Source organism: Mya arenaria, chromosome 5, assembly GCF_026914265.1.
Source record: "Mya arenaria isolate MELC-2E11 chromosome 5, ASM2691426v1".
In the NCBI taxonomy this organism is placed as follows: domain Eukaryota; kingdom Metazoa; phylum Mollusca; class Bivalvia; order Myida; family Myidae; genus Mya; species Mya arenaria.
The window spans coordinates 73,115,049-73,134,870 of NC_069126.1; the positions used below are offsets into that span (position 1 = coordinate 73,115,049).

At 36.7% G+C, this 19,822-nt stretch overlaps 2 protein-coding genes across 2 annotated transcripts; both read left to right on the forward strand.

Moving 5' to 3' along the window:
• Positions 1-44: 44 nt before the first annotated feature.
• LOC128234155 (methionine-R-sulfoxide reductase B2, mitochondrial-like) lies at positions 45-13,276 on the forward strand. The gene is made up of 5 exons (XM_052948193.1): positions 45-199; positions 714-826; positions 2,040-2,116; positions 3,961-4,105; positions 5,778-13,276. The coding sequence occupies exons 1-5, from the start codon at positions 79-81 to the stop codon at positions 5,880-5,882; spliced, it is 561 nt and encodes a 186-aa protein (XP_052804153.1). The 5' UTR covers positions 45-78; the 3' UTR covers positions 5,883-13,276.
• Positions 13,277-15,974: 2,698 nt separating this feature from the next.
• Positions 15,975-19,808, forward strand: LOC128236147 (U-scoloptoxin(05)-Cw1a-like). The gene is made up of 3 exons (XM_052951017.1): positions 15,975-16,126; positions 18,793-18,936; positions 19,518-19,808. Exons 1-3 carry the CDS (start codon positions 16,066-16,068, stop codon positions 19,763-19,765), a joined length of 453 nt encoding a protein of 150 aa, XP_052806977.1. The 5' UTR covers positions 15,975-16,065; the 3' UTR covers positions 19,766-19,808.
• Positions 19,809-19,822: the final 14 nt, after the last annotated feature.

The window sequence follows — 19,822 nt, forward strand, 5'->3', positions numbered from 1 at the left end:
CATTCGAGTTACTCTGCTTTCATTACAGGGGATTTTCCGTGACGTCATAAACTTTCGGGAATAACACAAACCGCAGTGATGGCGATGTTTACAATCGTGAGAAGGTTTTCTCCAAGAAATATTTGCTTAACAAGGGCATTTCTGTCTTTGAAACCACGGGAGAACTATGCAGCAAGTATTTTTGCAGCGAAATCAAGATGTGAGTAAAACCAATTTCGATAAATGTTACTTCGACCGTACTTCAACTTTTGTACACAGTTGTTTCGAACTGCGCACTTTCGCTTCCCATATTATTATGTTCAATAAAAGTTAGGTTTAATAGAATCCTAGGACAGGTCGTAAAGACCGTCGATTCCATTGTCCTGACCGGTAAGTTTGGACTCTTGCAGGTGAAAATTGACTCTGAATGACAGTTTTCACGTCAGACATAACATACATCTACCAAGATTCATAAGCATATCGCAAAATTCTCAGGTAGACAAAGTTTTATTTTTCATGAACACCTTGTACTATATCTGTACGAATAACTGATTTAAATGACTTGAGCAGATTGCAGTTTGTTATATATGCAAAATGCATGGCAGTTGTTTCTATTACAGGTATGCTTCCATATTTATATTTGGATTTGTTCTTTGCATCAACTAAAATTAAAGTTTACTTATTTATATTTACCAGTTAAAATGTGTTGTTTTTTTCTGCCCGTTCCCTCAAAGGTTACTCCCACCCAGTGAGTCATGATGAACTGAGAACGATGACCAAGTCGGAGTGGGAGGAACGACTTACACCTGAACAGTTCTCAGTATGCAGAGAGCAGTGCACAGAACCGGTAAGAAGCCTTGATTAACTACATTAGTTCACTGTGCTTAAAGCTGGAATGAGAAGAGAGACTTGCTCCAAATGAGGTCTCCGTTTGCAGAAAACAGTGCATTGTAAAACATATCTTTCATTCTGACTGCTACATTTAACGTTTTCTTTGTGCATTTCCTTGTTATTTTGCATAAATATGTTTTTAAAAGTGTGTTGCGAATTGGACAAAACATTTGCTATTGATTTTCAAGCTTGAAACCAATTAATATTCAAATATTTTCATACATGTTCAATCACTGAACAATATCGCTTCATTACTCAATGTACATAATTTATACTTATTATGCATGTTTTTCATCGTCTGTTATGTTGTTTTCATTCATGAAGCATTGATAACGCTGTGTACTAAATAAGAACCATTTTTTTCCATTCTGCAAACTTGGTAAAATCTTCTTAATTTGATTACTGTATCACTCATGTTTACAGCCATAAATATCAAATACCGCTACCAGCGGTTGTCACAATTACCCTTCTTCTAGACAGTGAGTAGGTGGAGATAAAAGCCTGCAACTGACCAATCATAACTGTATACACCCCCTGTTGTGAAAATCATAAATGGTCAACTGAACACTTATTTTTAATATAATCTGGTTCAGTGTCGTTTGGGCCCTTACCTTGTGCCTCAAAACAGGGTGTGGTTTTTTATTTTTGAGAACTCAGCTTGTCCCTGTAGTTTCCCTATTATTTTCAATATATTAATACACAATGTTTTGCTCGTGTTTCAACGTAGTAAGTGTTTTAAATGCCAGACCTTTACAGGTAAGCAATAAACTAGTGCCTCTCATCAGAACAAATAAGATTTTATTCAAATTTAGAGTTACCGAAGTTGTGCATTGCTCAAGTTTCATAATGGGAACATAGAGCCTCTAAAAGGGAATGTTGTGTAAAAGGACATTTATGGTAAAAACATTAATTGCAAATTAAAAGCAAGTATCAATTTTGGACACAGAGAAATGGTACCAAAATAGTTTAAAACCAGTCGAAAAGATACATATGGATTATGGCAAAATCTTTGTGGATAGTCACCAATGATGTTCTTTTCGATCAATTATAATTAATAATTGGAATTGAACTATTTCAATAATATTTTTCTCCTTATCTTTTTTAGCATCATAATAACACTAGAATATCTGATAATTTATTTATAACAAAAAATGGTTCTTGATTTTCAGCCATTCAGTGGCGAGTTTAACAGTCACTATGAAAAGGGCATGTACACCTGTGTTTGCTGTGGTACAGATCTTTTCAGGTATGATATGTGCAGATTCCATTACATTTATTATGATGTTCCAGTTTAATACTCCTCTTCTCTGTCCTTGACCCTTGAAACTTCATAGTCTGAATTTAGCCATTGAAATCTCGAAATTTTGTGGGAGGAATAAAGAATTACTTTTGTCCGTTCTTTTTTTTGTCTCAAATTCATGTGTAACAGTTGTTGAAATCCTCTTTGACCATTGGATGGATTTGCATCAAATTTCACTGAAAATCAGTGCAGGCAAGAAAGATAATAATGGCACTTTTTATTTTTAGCTTGACTATTCGAAGAATAGGTGGGCTATACTACTCGCCCCGGCGTCGGCGTCCGGTTAAAGTTTTAGGGCAAGTTGGGATTTTCACTTATAAGTCCAATACCCTTCATTCAATTGACTTAATACTTCACACAGTTGTTCACGGCCATCACATGATGAGGTTAGATAACTCCATATTATTCTTTACTCAGATTATGGCCCCTGATCGACTATGGAACTTAGGTTAAAGTTTTAGGGCAAGTTGGGATATTTATTAATAACTTCTATACCCTTTGTTCAATTGACTTAATACTTCACACAGTTGTTCACGGCCATCACATGATGAGGTTACATAACTCCATATTATCTTTAATACAAGTTATGGCCCCTGATTGACTTAGGTTAAAGTTTTAGGGCAGGTTAAAGTTTTAGGGCAAGTTGGGATTTTCACTTAAAACTCAAATACCATTCATTCAATTGACTTAATACTTCACACAGTTGTTCAGAGCCATCACATAATGAGGTTAGATAACTCCATATTATCTTTTATACAAATTATGGCCCCTGATTGACTATGGAACTTAGGTTAAAGTTTTAGGGCAGGTTGGGATATTTATTAATAACTTCTATACCTGTCATTCAATTGACTTAATACTTTACACAATTGTTCAGGACCATCACCCAATGAGGTAACATAACTCCATATACTTAATACAAGTTATGGCCCCTGATTGACTTAGGTTAAAGTTTAAGTAAAAGTTAAGGGCAAGTTGGGATTTTAATAAAAAAAACTTCTATACCGTTCATTCAATGCACTTAATAAAATTCAAAATTATTTTTGACCATCTTACAACAATAAACATAACTCTATTTTAACCCTAAATACAAATTATGACCCTTGATTTTTTTTTTTTTTAATTTCTTTTGAAAGGCATATTTGTATATTCTTAACCACATTTTCATAATGGGAAATCAAGTTATTTGAATGACTTGCGTCATTGTTCTGGCGGGCTGGTTGGAGGGCAGCATCAAAGTCACCTTATGTATCGAATAATTTTAGTTAGGTTTGACATAAAGAGACCAAACTTGGTCATATTACATCGTTATTGTATTCACTTCTAAGTCAAAGCGGCGTAGTCGAGCGCGCTGTCTTACGACGCGCCTTGTTTTCTATATTATAGATTATAGTGAAGTATTATCATTATGTACAGATCATCATCAAGGGAATGATAAGGGCTGCAAACTTTTGCCTATTAATTGTGTAGAGCATAGTTGTCAAATGCTATTTCACACTTCATACCTTGCTTTCAAAGCAGTGTTCATTTGACAAATACATATATTTCGAGCTTCTTTGCCCTATGGACACAGTTTTTACTAAACTAAATTTATGGATATCAAAGTCGCCTGTAATGTCTCATTAAAGTAAAGTTTAAACTCTATTAACAATGTTAAAAAAAGAAATCCTTATTTTTTTAGCAAAATGCTAGATATATAACTACATGCTGATTGTATTCATACAGTTTCTTCCTTCACAATTGCTAGATTTGTATAATTTAAAAATCTAATGATCTTGGTTTTGTTGCAGCTCAAAGTCAAAATATGATTCTGGTACAGGATGGCCGTCATTTTCCGATGCCTACAAAAGTGACAAAGGCCTTTCAAACATCATTGAACGTCCAGAGAACAGCCTAGACCAGAGCACATTTCGAACAGAAGTCATTTGCAGAAAGGTAATTTATGTATAAAGAAATACTAGATTATAAGATATGGAGAGTTTCAAAGGGACTAGACACCAGATGATACGATTGCAAAAAAACAAGATAATTGTCAAAAACTTACATAAAATTGATATCGTTATCTACAACCCATTGAATCTTACCTACTGATGTATCACATTGCTTACGACTCATGTATGACATTGCTTACGACTCATGTATCACATTGCTTACGACTCATGTATCACATTGCTTACGACTCATGTATCACATTGCTTACGACTCATGTAACTTTCGCAGTTTTGGGTCTTTTTTCCAATATGAAATTTACTGGGTTTGTCTACCACGTCTATACCAATAATAAAAAAATAGCATCGGGATATGTATTTGTACTAATCAGATACTTTCACTTGCTAGATATACACACTATATACTGGGAAGCCATTAAGTGCTATTTTTCAACAGGTAAACTTTAAATAACTGAGATAGCGAAAAAATATTCTTTTACCGGTATCATGTAAAGTGGCTTAATTTCAGCCTCATACTACTGTGTAGCTCGTATTGACAATTCTAGGCTTATTTGAGGAAATATTCCTTTGCCAACTTTTGGACCATCTGGTGTCTAGTCCCTTTAAGCTTGTTTGTCTTTTGATGAAAAAAGTCAAGGTTTTGTCATACTGTAATTTGTCCTCATTTGAGTGTTCATCATGCAAGGTCTTCAACATTTGGCTGTAATTCAGCAATTGTTTGAGAAATTAATATATATGTAACTTGGTACACATACTGCAGCTCCTTCATAACACAATGGTCTCATAGTGACATGTTTATAATGAAAATGGGCATATGAGATATAACTAGCAAGTCCATTGCTGAAAAAGTTCTTGAGTTTTGCCCCTTTTACATAGTTCTGAGAAAAGTAGACACAAGTTGGCAACTACTTGCCATGCTCGCTTTTACACCCTAATATTTTCTTTTAGAAATTCATCTTGCCTGGTTGTCAAGTGCATTGTAATAAAAATAGCATCGGGATATGTATTTGTACTAATCAGATACTTTCACTTGCTAGATATACACACTATATACTGGGAAGCCATTAAGTGCTATTTTTCAACAGGTAAACTTTAAATAACTGAGATAGCGAAAAAATATTCTTTTACCGGTATCATGTAAAGTGGCTTAATTTCAGCCTCATACTACTGTGTAGCTCGTATTGACAATTCTAGGCTTATTTGAGGAAATATTCCTTTGCCAACTTTTGGACCATCTGGTGTCTAGTCCCTTTAAGCTTGTTTGTCTTTTGATGAAAAAAGTCAAGGTTTTGTCATACTGTAATTTGTCCTCATTTGAGTGTTCATCATGCAAGGTCTTCAACATTTGGCTGTAATTCAGCAATTGTTTGAGAAATTAATATATATGTAACTTGGTACACATACTGCAGCTCCTTCATAACACAATGGTCTCATAGTGACATGTTTATAATGAAAATGGGCATATGAGATATAACTAGCAAGTCCATTGCTGAAAAAGTTCTTGAGTTTTGCCCCTTTTACATAGTTCTGAGAAAAGTAGACACAAGTTGGCAACTACTTGCCATGCTCGCTTTTACACCCTAATATTTTCTTTTAGAAATTCATCTTGCCTGGTTGTCAAGTGCATTGTAATAACTTGTGATGTATTTTACTTTCAGTGTGATTCTCATCTTGGCCATGTTTTTGATGACGGTCCAGAGCCAGAAGGGAAACGATATTGCATCAATAGTACCGCACTTGGATTCAGTCCAGATTCAAATTAATATTGGTGTATAACAGTTGACAATGTGTGAAAGTGTTTTTTATCCAACCATCCACTCAACTCTTTAAAAAGTATTGTTAGCATTGGTCCGACGGATTCACTAAAAGTGCCCCAAATCATATTTTTTGACCCCAGGATTTAGAGAAAAATAGTTGCATTTATTTCTGTACATTAATTCCCTTCCAGGATTTCATATATTCTCTATCTACCGGGTATCGTTCCACTGAAAACAGTCCAGTATTGTCATTGCTTTGGATTTGTTGGCAGCAGAGAGTGAAAAAACTTATTTTAGGCCATAACTATAAAACCGTATGTATACATTATAAATTAACTTGGTAGTCATGTTACCAGAGACAATATACTTCTGTATAGCAGGGCCCATAACTCTGCCCTTATTAAAGTTATGCACATTGTTTCACTGAAATACCTACAGCAGAAGAGCATTGATGTTTGCTTTGCGGTGCTCTTGTCTTAAGATAGCCGTGGTTATGAACCATCCAGACTAATCACGGTGTATATTTGTATTTTTGATAATGGAAGTGTTCTTGTATTCTTGGGCATATATGCTTGACGTGTTTCTGTAGATCTGTGTTTCAACTGTATATGTTTTTGGCTCATTAGTTGAATTTAATGTAGTATAAATCTTTGTTAAACAGCATTATATCTATCTATATATATATATTAATTTTGTAGGTACATGACCGTGCAAGTTGTGAAGTAACTAGTTTAGTTGTGTTTATTTTAAAATCAGTTGTTTTTTCAGGGGTTTACCATGAGCATTCTTGTTCTGAAAGTTGGGTCCGTATTCCCTTACGACTTGAGTGTGAGTTTGAATATGAACCCTGTTTCAGTCCTACTTACATGTTTATTCATGTATATACCGTTAATTTCCAGTATTAGCTGTGTAATTTATTTCAACTTCTGTGTACCGGTAAATTTTAAAAGGCTACTAGCATAATGCAATCTTATGGCTGTTTAAACATACTTGATGAAATTAGATCATTTAATATAGCATTAAATAGCATGATGTTATTTTAGAATTTTAAATGGATTCCATAAGGTCAAATTTTCATTGCTTTAAATGCACATGTTTTTTCTACACATGTATGTTTAGCGTTTGATTTGTGTTTTGTTATTTGTTAAGTGTAATAATTTCAGAAAAATTTAGTCGGTTGTTTGAAACTATTTTTTGGTTACTTTATGCTGGAGACATTAATATGAGAATTATGTCGGGGATATTTAAAATACATGATATGGAAATATATTTTATTTTGGCTGAAAAAAAGGCTGCATACTTATTATTAAAAATGTTAGACGACTGTTCCCGCGACTTAAATTCTAACAGTAAATGTGAGGGCCAAATAAAAAAATCAAGCGTAGAATTACCGAAAAGGTATTAAAGGTACAAGAGTTAACTTTCTTTTACAGTAATAAAGATTTTTGAAGCAAAAATTGCAAATTCAAGCATTGATTTTACTAAACATGTTGAATAAACTTCCATCAAACAGAAATAGTAAAGGGACATTTTTCAGCCTTTACGACCTTGTTGCTGTGCCCTTTAGATGGGGGAATTTTAGCCTTTTAGCTGTTCCCTTCTAGGGGGAAATTGAATTGTTAATATTGTACCATCATCAACATTGTATGATGTTGATGTCACTTCCTGGTTATAAATTGATTTTTGTCTACTGTTGAAGGTGTAATGCAGAAACATTAAGATATAAAAGTTAAAAAAAAATGTTTGTGTGATTATATACCGAATACAAAGACATAATATTGATTAGCTTCTTTTCAAATAGTAAGCCTGTTACCATTGGAAGTGGTGGAACACCTTGATGATTATTGGAGCAGAACAGAACCAAATATGGTATCATCAAACTCCCTTTCCAGTCAGTAACTTTCCAATGACTTGTTTTTCACATTTGTCAAGATTAGTAGATGCCCCTTATTGATTTTGAGATCATTAGATAAAACTTTAAGGTCATGGTCTCGACCTTTCAAGTCTATCTCTGGAATGAGGGACTTTAAACTTGGTGAACACATTGGTCATGATCAGTAGATGACCCCTATTGATTTTGGGGTCAATAGGTCAACAGTCACGGTGATCTTTACTAGAACAATTGTGGGAAAACAAATGACAGGGGACATATCCAATTGGAGGAATTTTAGATAGTTCCTTAGTATTCAATGGCTTTGGTACTGGTGTAAAACACCCCATGAAATAAGGGCTACATATTTTAGTAGTTTCTGAAAACAGTCCAGGTTAAGCCACAAACAAACAATTTCAGCATGTCTGTTTTTTTTCGAAGAAAATAAGTTTCGGTATTTGTAATTGTTTTGGTTTTTCTTTATTAGGTTAATGATTTGTTCACAATAATAATGTAATGGTGTATTTCTGTTAATTTTGGTGTAAGTTCTTGTTTTATGACTGTTTAAGATACAATTGTGAATGGTGCTGAAAATTATAGTTTACGTATGCCATGTTACAATGTTGTGTTGGTCTTATAAATACAGTAGAATCCCATTGGCTTAAACTCTCTTGTCTCGAATTTCTCAATGGCTCAAAGTAAATGTGAAGGACAGATTCCTTTATGCTGAACGTAAGCATTCCCGCTTGACTCGAATGTTCCGAGGTTTGATGTATTTTCGCTGGTCCCTTGGAGTTTGAGCCAACAGGATTCGAATGTATGGCATTTTGGGGCAAACTTAAATTACTCTTGGTGAAATCTGATTGTTTCACTTAATTTCTATGATGTAGAATTGGTTGTAAGGATTAGAACATGAACATATATGCCAATTGTTCATCATTTTGAACTGAGGAATAATGTTCACAAATAATTCAATCAATATTTTTCTATAATGTATAATGGTATATTTGGCAGCTACAGTTAACAGCTTCTTTCAGGCAACCATTTCCATAACTTTGTACTTAAATATCTGCAGTAGTTATATGAAAATCGCATGAGAATATATTTTATTATGATACCTGTCAAGCTTCAAAATACATGAGTATGTGTCTTTCCTATTTAAGTTAAATCCAAAGTAATCAGATGTCTTTTGTGCGGTGCTGTTGTATCTTTCATTGTTTTACGCTTGCCTTCAGGGTGGTGGGGATGGGGGTGCTGGAGGGGTGTAAGAAAAAATATAAGTGTGATAGCCTTGGTGTCAGCAGCATCAGGAGGGTAGTCCATGCTGTGCAAGTCTTTGATCTTGGCCAGACCTCAAAATCCATTCAAGATATTTGAATGAAACTGGGTACACAAAAGTCATGCTTCCTGAGATATTATGCACAGTTATAGTTAGGCTCACAACTCTAGGATTAATCATTGTCAAGTTTGAGCCTCTTGTTTGACTGAAGGCAACAGATGGGTATTAGCATTCACTTTGTGGCACTCTTGTTCTATTTTTAACTGGCATTGCTTCTGTAAAAACAATAAAAAATCATGTAGGATATTTTGTAGCTAATGTGGTGGATATTTGTTATGGTTTTTCTGTCTTTTGTTTGAGCTTTGGCGTGTTCACTGTTCTTTTACTGTGAATTTGCAGTGTACACAAACATTTCTGCTTTTTTTTATTATTTTTTTTTTTGTTCAAAAGTTGATACATGGTTGCTGGAATTTAAATGGTCAAATAATTTCTATGGCATTGTGTAAAACTAGCGCTACATTAAATATCAGAGTTTGTTTCATTGTGGTATGTGTTAACAATGTTTCTAGTGTCTGATCCACAGATATGTATTTTAAGACGCTTGGTGACCTATATTATTTTTGTATCATTTGAAAGGGTTATTGTACGCAGAAGAAAATTGTAAAAAGAATACCAAATATAGTTAACAAACAAGTGATTTTGGCTTTCAAGATGGCAAAAAACAACAACATTTTACGTCTGTTATCAATTGAGATACAAAGCAAATATACAAATATACTGTAATAACCTTATGTATAATGTACTTTAAGTCAATTATTTTACATACTTGTAATCAATAAGCAAATAAGATTCAACAATTGTATTGGGTCGAGTAGCATCAAACTATAACACTAAGGTTAATGCAGCCATACGGTACTCGATTCCTTAAGATTGATAATTTACAGCGCTTGAACTAATAAACTAATTTGTTGCAAATTGTGCTCAATGGTAATTAAACTTTTATTCTGAAGCATTGTACTGGTAATTGTATGATAAATTTATGTGACATAACACAAACAAATACGAATAGGGTATTAACATTTAGTAAATGTACTTTTATATTGTTCAGCACTTTAGTTACAAATAAAAAATATAGGAAACAGCAAATTTTGTTTTTGTAAAAGTTGTTTTTGATTTTGGCAAAACATTGTGAGCTGTCTACTAAGTTAAGGCATTATAACACTAGTCTGTGTAAAAGTTATGGACAATAGTTATCTAAGAGGATGGTTTTAGTCCCCAGTTTGTGTACAGAACTCTCAGTGATATCATTCTGTCTCTAAAGATGTTTTTTTATAATGGTGGAACTATTTAAATGTCATTTTCTCTTTTTGCGTGATATAAGCAAATAGTTCTGCTCAACAAAATGTTTGTTTGTGTGAAACAATAGATTTACATTCATTTGTTTATTAAAGTTTATATGACAAGCAGAATTATTGCTCTTTGGGCGGATAGGGGTTTAAATAATTATTTAGTCTTGCAGTTTGGGTGTTAAGCCAAGCATTTGTAGTATATCAATACCTTTATCATTTTTGAAATTTTGAGTACTTTGCTTAATTGATGTGAGGCCAAGATTGACTTATGTACATATGTCTATACATGTATGTTTAATTGATTTCATCCCTTATAATGCACTAGTCCATTGTAACCACAGCCCCCAGGTCTAGGGAATAGCAGGAACTTTGACTATGCTCCATCCAATCCCAGGTAAAATCCCCGCTCTGCGGGGACAAACTGCTGGTGTGTTTACAATTGACTGGTGCATAATATATTACTTTATAATGCTTCTGTAATGATAACCATAATTTTTTGCAAAATATTGTGACTTGTCTTCTTTGTAAAAGCATTAATCTTTCTGAAATGTTATCACATGGTCTCGGAGTTTATACTGTGCAACTATGGTAACTGAGTTTGTACTGAGCCACTGTGGATACAGAGTTTGTACTGTGCCACTATGGTAACCGAGTTTGTACTGTGCCACTATGGTTACTGAGTTTGTACTGTGCCACTATGGTAACTGAGTTTGTACTGTGCCACTATGGTTCCAAGTTTGTACTGTGCCACTATGGTTACTGAGTTTGTACTGTGCCACTATGGTAACCGAGTTTGTACTGTGCCACTATGGTTCCAAGTTTGTACTGAGCCACTGTGGATACAGAGTTTGTACTGTGCCACTATGGTAACCGAGTTTGTACTGTGCCACTATGGTTACCGAGTTTGTACTGTGCCACCAAGGTAACTGAGTTTGTACTTTGCCACTATGGTTACCGAGTTTGTACTGTGCCACTATGGTTCCAAGTTTGTACTGTGCCACTATGGTTACTGAGTTTGTACTGTGCCACTATGGTAACTGAGTTTGTACTGTGCCACTATGGTTACCGAGTTTGTACTGAGCCGCTGTGGTTACAGAGTTTGTACTGTGCCACTATGGTAACTGAGTTTATACTGTGCCACTATGGTAACTGAGTTTATACTGTGCAACTATGGTAACTGAGTTTGTACTGTGCAACTATGGTAACTGAGTTTGTACTTTGCCACTATGGTTACCGAGTTTGTACTGTGCCACTATGGTTACCGAGTTTGTACTGTGCCACTATGGTTACCGAGTTTGTACTGTGCCACTATGGTTACCGAGTTTGTACTGTGCAACTATGTTAACTGAGTTTGAACTGTGCAACTTTGGTTACTGAATTTGTACCATGCTACCATGGTTACCGAGTTTGTACTGTTCCACTATGGTTACCGATATTTACTGTGCCACTATGGTAACTGAGTTTGTACTGTGCAACTATGGTAACTGAGTTCCTACTGTGCAACTATGTTAACTGAGTTTGTACTGTGCCACTATGATTACCGAGTTTGTACTGTGTGACTATGATTACCTAGTTTGTACCGTTCCACTACAATTACCGATATGTACTGTGCCATTTTGGTTACCGATATGTATTGTGCCACTATGTTAACTGAGTTTGTACTGTGTAACTATGGTAACTGAGTTTGAACTGCGCCACTAGGGTAACAGAGTTTGTACTGTGCCACTATGGTAACAGAGTTTTTCTGTGCCACTAGGGTAACAGAGTTTGTACTGTGCCACTATGAGAACTGAGTTTGTACCGTTCCACTATGATTACCGATATGTACTGTGCCACTTTGGTTACCTATATGTACTGTGCCGCTATGTTAACTGAGTTTTTACTGTGTAACTATGGTAACTGAGTTTGAACTGTGCCACTATGGTAACAGAGTTTGTTATGTGCCACTATGGTAACATAATTTGTTCTGTGTAACTATTGTAACTGAGTTTGAACTGTGCCACTATGGTAACAGAGTTTGTACTGTGCCACTATGGTAACTGAGTTTGTACTGTGTAACTATGGTAACTGACTTTGAACTGTGCCACTATGGTAACAGAGTTTGTACCGTGCCACTGTGGTAACTGAGTTTGTACCTTGTCACTATGGTTACTGAGTTTGTACCATGCCACTATGGTCACTGAGTTTGTACCGTGTTACTATGGTTACGGATTTGTACTGTGCCACTATGGTAACTGAGTTTGTACTGTGCCACCATGGTCACTGAGTTTGTACTGTGCTACTATGGTTACGGATTTGTACTGTGCCACTATGGTAACTGAGTTTGTACTGTGCCACCATGGTCACTGAGTTTGTACTGTGCCACTTTGGTAACTGAGTTTGTACCGTGCCACTATGATAACTGAATTTGTACCGTGCCACTATGGTTACCGAGTTTGTACTGTGCCACTATGGTAACTAGTTTGTACTGTGCTACTATGGCTACCGAGTTTGTACCGTGCTTCTATGGTTACTGATTTGTACTGAGCCAGAATGGTAACAGAGTTTGTAACGTGCCACTATGATTACCGAGTTTGTACCGTGCAACAACGGTAACTGAGTTTGTACCGTGCTACTATGGTTGCTGATTTGTACTGTGCCACTATGGTTACTGAGTTTGTACTGTGCCACTATGGTTACCGAGTTTGTACTGTGCCACTATGGTAACTGAGTTTGTACTGTGACACTATGGTAACTGAGTTTGTACGTGCTACGATGGCTACTTTGCTAAATGGTATCATATAGTTAGTGATTTTGTTACATGATTACTGAAAATATGAAATGGCTGAACAGTTATGATGTAGCAAAACTTGTTTTGTTAAGAGTGTTTTTCTATTATGTTAAAATAAATCACTGTCTTTAACTAATGTTTTGTCGTGTTTGGCATTCCAACAAGTCGCGATTCGACATGTCTTTTAATCTAAGTTCAAGCTGACGTCAAGTATGAATTTAGATGAAGCTTGATAATATACTAGCGTGTCCAGTGTTGGGGGCGTGCAACCCCTCGAACCCCCAAAAAATGTCCAAGTTATCCATTAATTTCAGTACAGGAGAGACAATACGCCCAAAATGCATCATTTCGGACTAAAAATTGTTAAAACAATTTAAACCTTATCAATTTAGGTTCTAAAAGAAGTTCAAAAGGCTACGCCTCTATGTTACGCCCCCTCTGTCGTCAAATCCTGGATCCGACCCTGAAATTAATATAATCCAGAATATAATGAACAACTCCTGCACACCAAATATTAGCGTTACCTTGACCTGTTAATGCATCATTTCAACACCAGATAAGTAGCTGAATAACTTGGTACAGGTTGTATACGTGTGATCGCATAATCATATGAAATTATTGTCAAAAGCTAATAAAGATAATATGCAAATTCATCTAAGTTTTTCTTATTTATTTCTCACATAGAATAAGTATTAGCACAGTTTTAAATTATCAACCTAAAAAACAAGTTTGCATTTTGTTAGGATAAACATGTATACAAAAACAAGAATGCTCACGCACACACACATACTCGTACATTCGCACACCCAAGCACACGCATAAAAATACGCGAACAACACAAACACAAGCGTGAATACTTATGTATACATACACGTACGCACACATACACTCATGCATAGGCACACGTTTGTATGATAGTTAAAACGATCGATTTCCCTATACTAGCCTCTGTTGTATTTAAAAGTTTTAAGGAACCCACATTGCAAAGCAACATGTAATGGAGACCATGCATCCAGGCCAGTGTGTACCCCAGGTGTCGGGCATGTTCCCTCAGCCACCCCCCCCCCCTCCCAATTCCTTCTTAAGTATATCATTAACCGATGGTGTAATTTGACATATATGTCAATGTCATAAAGTGTTTTAAACTTTTAAACTCGCACTCAAATGATTCAAGACATATTATGAAAGTAAGAGTTATAATTAATTATATATATATGCTGCCTTCATGGGGACCAGCATGTGAACCCTCCTGCCCTCGTGGGGACCAGCATGGGAACCCTCTTGCCCTCGTGGGGACCAGCATGGGCACCCTCCTACCCTCGTGGGGACCAGCGTGGGAACCCTCCTGCCCTCGTGGGGACCAGCATGGGAACCCTCTTGCCCTCGTGGGGACCAGCATGGGCACCCTCCTGCCCTCGTGGGGACCAGCATGGGAACCCTCTTGCCCTCGTGGGGACCAGCATGGGCACCCTCCTGCCCTCGTGGGGACCAGCATGGGAACCCTCTTGCCCTCGTGGGGACCAGCATGGGCACCCTCTTGCCCTCGTGGGGACCAGCATGGCTGCCCTCGTGGGGACCAGCATGTGCACCCTCCTGCCCTCGTGTTAACCAACATGGGCACCCTCCTGCCCTCGTGGGGACCAGCGTGTGCACCCTCCTGCCCTCGTGGGAACCAGCATATACACCCTCCTGCCCTTATGGGGACCAGCATGTGCACCCTCCTGCCCTCATGGGGACCAGCATGTGCACCCTCCTGCCCTCGTGGGGACCAGCATGTGCACCCTCCTGCCCTCGTGGGAACCAGCATATACACCCTCCTGCCCTTATGGGAACCAGCATATACACCCTCTTGCCCTTATGGGGACCAGCATGTGTACCCTCCTGCCCTCATGGGGACCAGCATGTGCACCCTCCTGTCCTCGTGGGGACCAGCATGTGCACCCTCCTGCCCTCGTGGGAACCAGCATATACACCCTCCTGCCCTTATGGGAACCAGCATATACACCCTCCTGCCCTTATCGGAACCAGCATATACACCCTCCTTATGGGGACCAGCATGTGCACTCTCCTGCCCTCATGGGGACCAGCATGGGCACCCTCCTGCCCTCGTGGGGACCAGCATGTGCACCCTCCTGCCCTCTAGGGAACCGGCATATACACCCTCCTGCCCTTATAGGGACCACCATGTGCACCCTCCTGCCCTTATTTATTAAAACTTGAAACATGACTATAAAGTCGATCATACAAACTTGACAAATTTGGCAGGTAAAACCTAATATTACTTAAATTAAGCACATTTCAAAACATTTAATCAAACATTTATTTTGTTTTGGTTAAAGCTTAAATATTTACATGTATAATAAATTAATACAAACTCGACATAGTTGGCAGTTGTATTACTCAGGCGCGCAGCTGGCTTTACGCGTGAATATATGCCTGAATCCACATGATTCTGACAAAAAGTAAAACATTTCAGCAAAAGTTACAGTATTCGTTCTTGACTATAAATGCTGTTACAGACATAGGGTCATTGACATTGAAATATATAATTATGCCATTTAATGGCAAAAGGGACAGAAAATTAGACTCCTGTTTAACAATATGAATGACTTCAATACGACACACTTTTTATCTATTTTTGTCAAATTCCTAATGTTAATATTTTTACAGCCTGACACTATGTGCCCTTTTCTCCCCCTAGCATCCTGTCCCATTTCAGCACCCTGTTCTTTATAAAGTATATATTTTTCATGCATGCCTTAAATTCAAGTATTCAAGTATTCATTGTATAGAAGTTTATATGCATGATTTAGGTCCTCCTCCATTTACACTTTCCGAATGATGACTCTAAATAAATATTAAACGGATGTAAATTAGGTTCGTAGAACCGTGTACCAGTGTCGAATGTAGGAAGGATAACTATGGATCAATTTCTGTTATTTTGTACGATTTTATTTGGAACTTTTCAGTTGGCAGACGCAGGTAGATCATTTTCCATCTGTGTATAATCTGTTCAAATTCTTCTCCCTTTCTTGAAGAACTTAAATTAAATATTAATTTCAATACAGTACTTCAGCTGGGAATTTCAATGAAAACATGACCGTTTTTAAACCAAAAGCGATTTTAAAGTTTGAAGAAAATTATCACGTATATATCTAGAACGTCTGATTATTACATAGTAATTAGCTAGCACGTGTAGCTGGCACGAGCTCAACACAATGGTATCAATGACCTTATGAACAAAATAGAGAAAAGCGAAAACTGTTTTAGTATCTACAACATAAAATGTGGGTGTCCAACTTCAGCAGACGACATGGTGATCCTCTCTTATACCAAATCCGGCCTTGACAAACTTATTGAAATGTGTTATATAAACTCATGTGAAGAGCAATATTACTACATTAACTCCAAATGTAAAGTTGTAGTTTTCAATGATAAGCCACATGAACGTAACAGACAGTGGAAGCTCTGCAATAGTTGCATTGAAGAAGATATATACGCATCTTGGAATACCTTGCGAACAGCATCTCTCATTAAATACTAATATATCAGACAGATGCGATAAACTTCGTAAAACGTTTTACAGCTCCGTCGCATGTCGAGGCCAAAACACACTGAATCCTTTGACTAACAAACGGATATATGAATCAGTCGTATTGTCCCGTGCACTTTATGGGACTGAACTCTGGTCAGAAGTCACCGTGACACAGTTACTTCCCCTAGAGACACTTCATCGTCAATGTATAAAGATGATACAGTCGGTTCCTAAACACGCCAGAACGGATGTAGTATTCAGCACATTAAAAGTGTACCCCATTATGAATCTCATTGATAAGCGCAAATTACTACTGCTTGGCCAATTATGCCGCCTCGATGAAAAATACACAGTCAAACAAATATTCGTAAACAGACTGCTTTCCTGCAAAATGTTCCCGATGAAAGCAACAGGCTTCATACCCGATATATTGTCGATATTGGGCAAATACAACCTGACACAACTTAATAAACACTTACATCCAATCCGGACATTTCCCCAATGCGAATGCGTGGAAACGAACTGTTAAAGTCGCCATACAAACTACGATAGAGGACGAATGGAAGAAGCGTTTATCAACAGACAAAGACTTGGTTCTATTTAGTCAAGTACATAACACATACGACATATGCAACTTTTGGCATTTCAGCTCGCTAAATCCGTCATATAATGGGTGTTGCTCAAGAGCCTATAACTTAATGTGCAAACACTTCGAGCGACGCTATGATAGGATATGTTCGGGGTGCGGTCTTGTCTACTCATCATTTGCATTACATGTTATACTTTTTTGCCAATGTCATATAAAAATACGCAGATGTTTATGGTTATATTTGGCAAAAGTGTTAGGTAATTGTCGATTCACACAGTTTTGTGCATTTGAACCTGAAGATCAGGTCATCTCGTTGTTCAATGGTTTGGTTGTCGTTGACTTAGATGATCACGTCCGTCTATGTTGTTTCAAGTATATACTTCGAACACTGTATAAGATGAATGCTTACTAAACACATTTAATTGAGTACATGATTTGTAACCCTAATTAACTGCAGTACTGTTTATAATCTATTTGCAATATAGACTTTATTTTATATAGCCTGTATCTTAGAATCGATTTAAGTATGTGTATATATATATTTGTATATAGTTAAATATATTTGATTGTAATTATTGCTCACTATTTACATATAATGTACATGTATGCTCTTCTTATAGGAGGAAATAAAGAATATATATATATATATATATATATATATATATATATATATATATATATATATATATATATATATATATATATATATACCATAGTATTTGCAATTTCCTAAAATAATTTCCCGCCTTGCGGAGCCCATCAATTATATACCCTTTGCTCTGACTGTAGCTATCGGGTCCGTCGGGGTAGGGGGAAGGGCCGGTGTACATTACGCAAACGTCTTTCCTTTATAGCAAATACACATTTATTAAAGGTTATTTGTCGATATTTTGCTGTCAGTGGAACAGTCAAGCCAATCGTTCCAATTCAGTTGCCGAATGCCAAACATGCAACTTTACCATATATACACTAATAAAAACATTTGAGAGAGGTATCCAGGACCTCCTTGACATGCAATTATTGTTTACATTATATTTTATACTATGTTCTTCTGAATAGTTTACCTTCCGATTGCATTTACATTTAGAATACAACCTACATTCTCAGCCAATGAAATTGCAGATAGGCATTCAATTAGTACTAAGCTTAATCACGAAGAATTCCAACTTTCGCGGGTGTTTAAAGGTACCTGCCCTGCGTCAGATTTTGCGTAGTATCATGACCTGAAGTTATTTCTGAATAAATAAGAAGGGCTCGTTCGCTTCGCTCACTCCGTCCATTTTTAATTATCAAAATATTACTTCATGTCATCTAACTATTACTCAGAGTCCAGCTATTTACCTAGCGATAGAGTGTGTACCTTTATTTTCCCTATCTTCTAAAACATTGACCTGTTATTCTTGTTTTCCTACCATAAACTATAAATGTGTCAGTACAGAAAATTGCACTGCTTTCCATATTGACTTAGCGGTAGCACAAAGAAGGAAACCTGAACATGTAAAGCAATATTTTGACCATTTTCAGAACCGTTTGCCTGCTATTCTTGCACTTACACGTTATCATCCGATCCCAGGGTGGACTATGAGTGTGTCAATGCGACTCAGTGGCCCCATACTTTGAAATGCGAGAGGCCGAGGTCCTGCTACACGAAGGCTTTGTTTAATCAAGGTACATGTATTTCACTACTGTTGTGTGGAGGGGTTGGGGTACTGGTAAAGTCTGGGGTTTATTCGTTATCATAGTAACAGTATAAATGTTAACTTGTGAAAAAAATGAGTAAATTTCGACTACTTTTCGATTACATTACACTGCCAATATTGTACTTGAAATGCTCAACAGTTTGTTCATTGCAAAACATCTTCTGAAGAAGCGACTGATACCGAAGAGCTGTTCTTTAATCCTAAGCGCGGCATTATTGACATGTAGTGGGTTAAATCTTGAGGCAGACGTATTCATTTAGCAGTTTTAATTTTAAACTAATGAAATACAAATGCTATCTTTATACTATATATATACTATACCATATACACTTTGGAAGCCTCGATAACAACGTTTGAAGAGTTTGTAAATACTATAAAAATGAAAACATTGAAGAATGAAGTGGAGAAGGGTTCCACGAGGACAGCAGTTAAATCAATAAGTAAATACTAATGTTTAATTTAGTCCGGCGACAGCTGTTGTGTACACGTTGTGTGATGTGTTTGAAAAAAAGAATTGTGCATTCATTTGCTATTTTCTTTAAATTTCAGATATGAGCCATGTCCGATCCGTTCTGAGAACGTGCCAAGCCCCAGCACTATGCTCCGGCGACAACTGCTGCGTAAAAGACGGGCCATATCCCACATGTGAACACAAGTGTACCACGGACAGATGTAATTCTATCAACGTGGAGTCATGGTTTGACAGTGGGCTGAGCTCTGCTCCTGCTGTTTTGTATGACAGTATGAACTATATGTATATAAATGTGTTGCTCTTAGTTCTGATGAAAAGGTTTTGATGGAAAAATGAAACTGGACTTATGAGAATAAAAAAAAAACGTTGAACAAATTGTGTT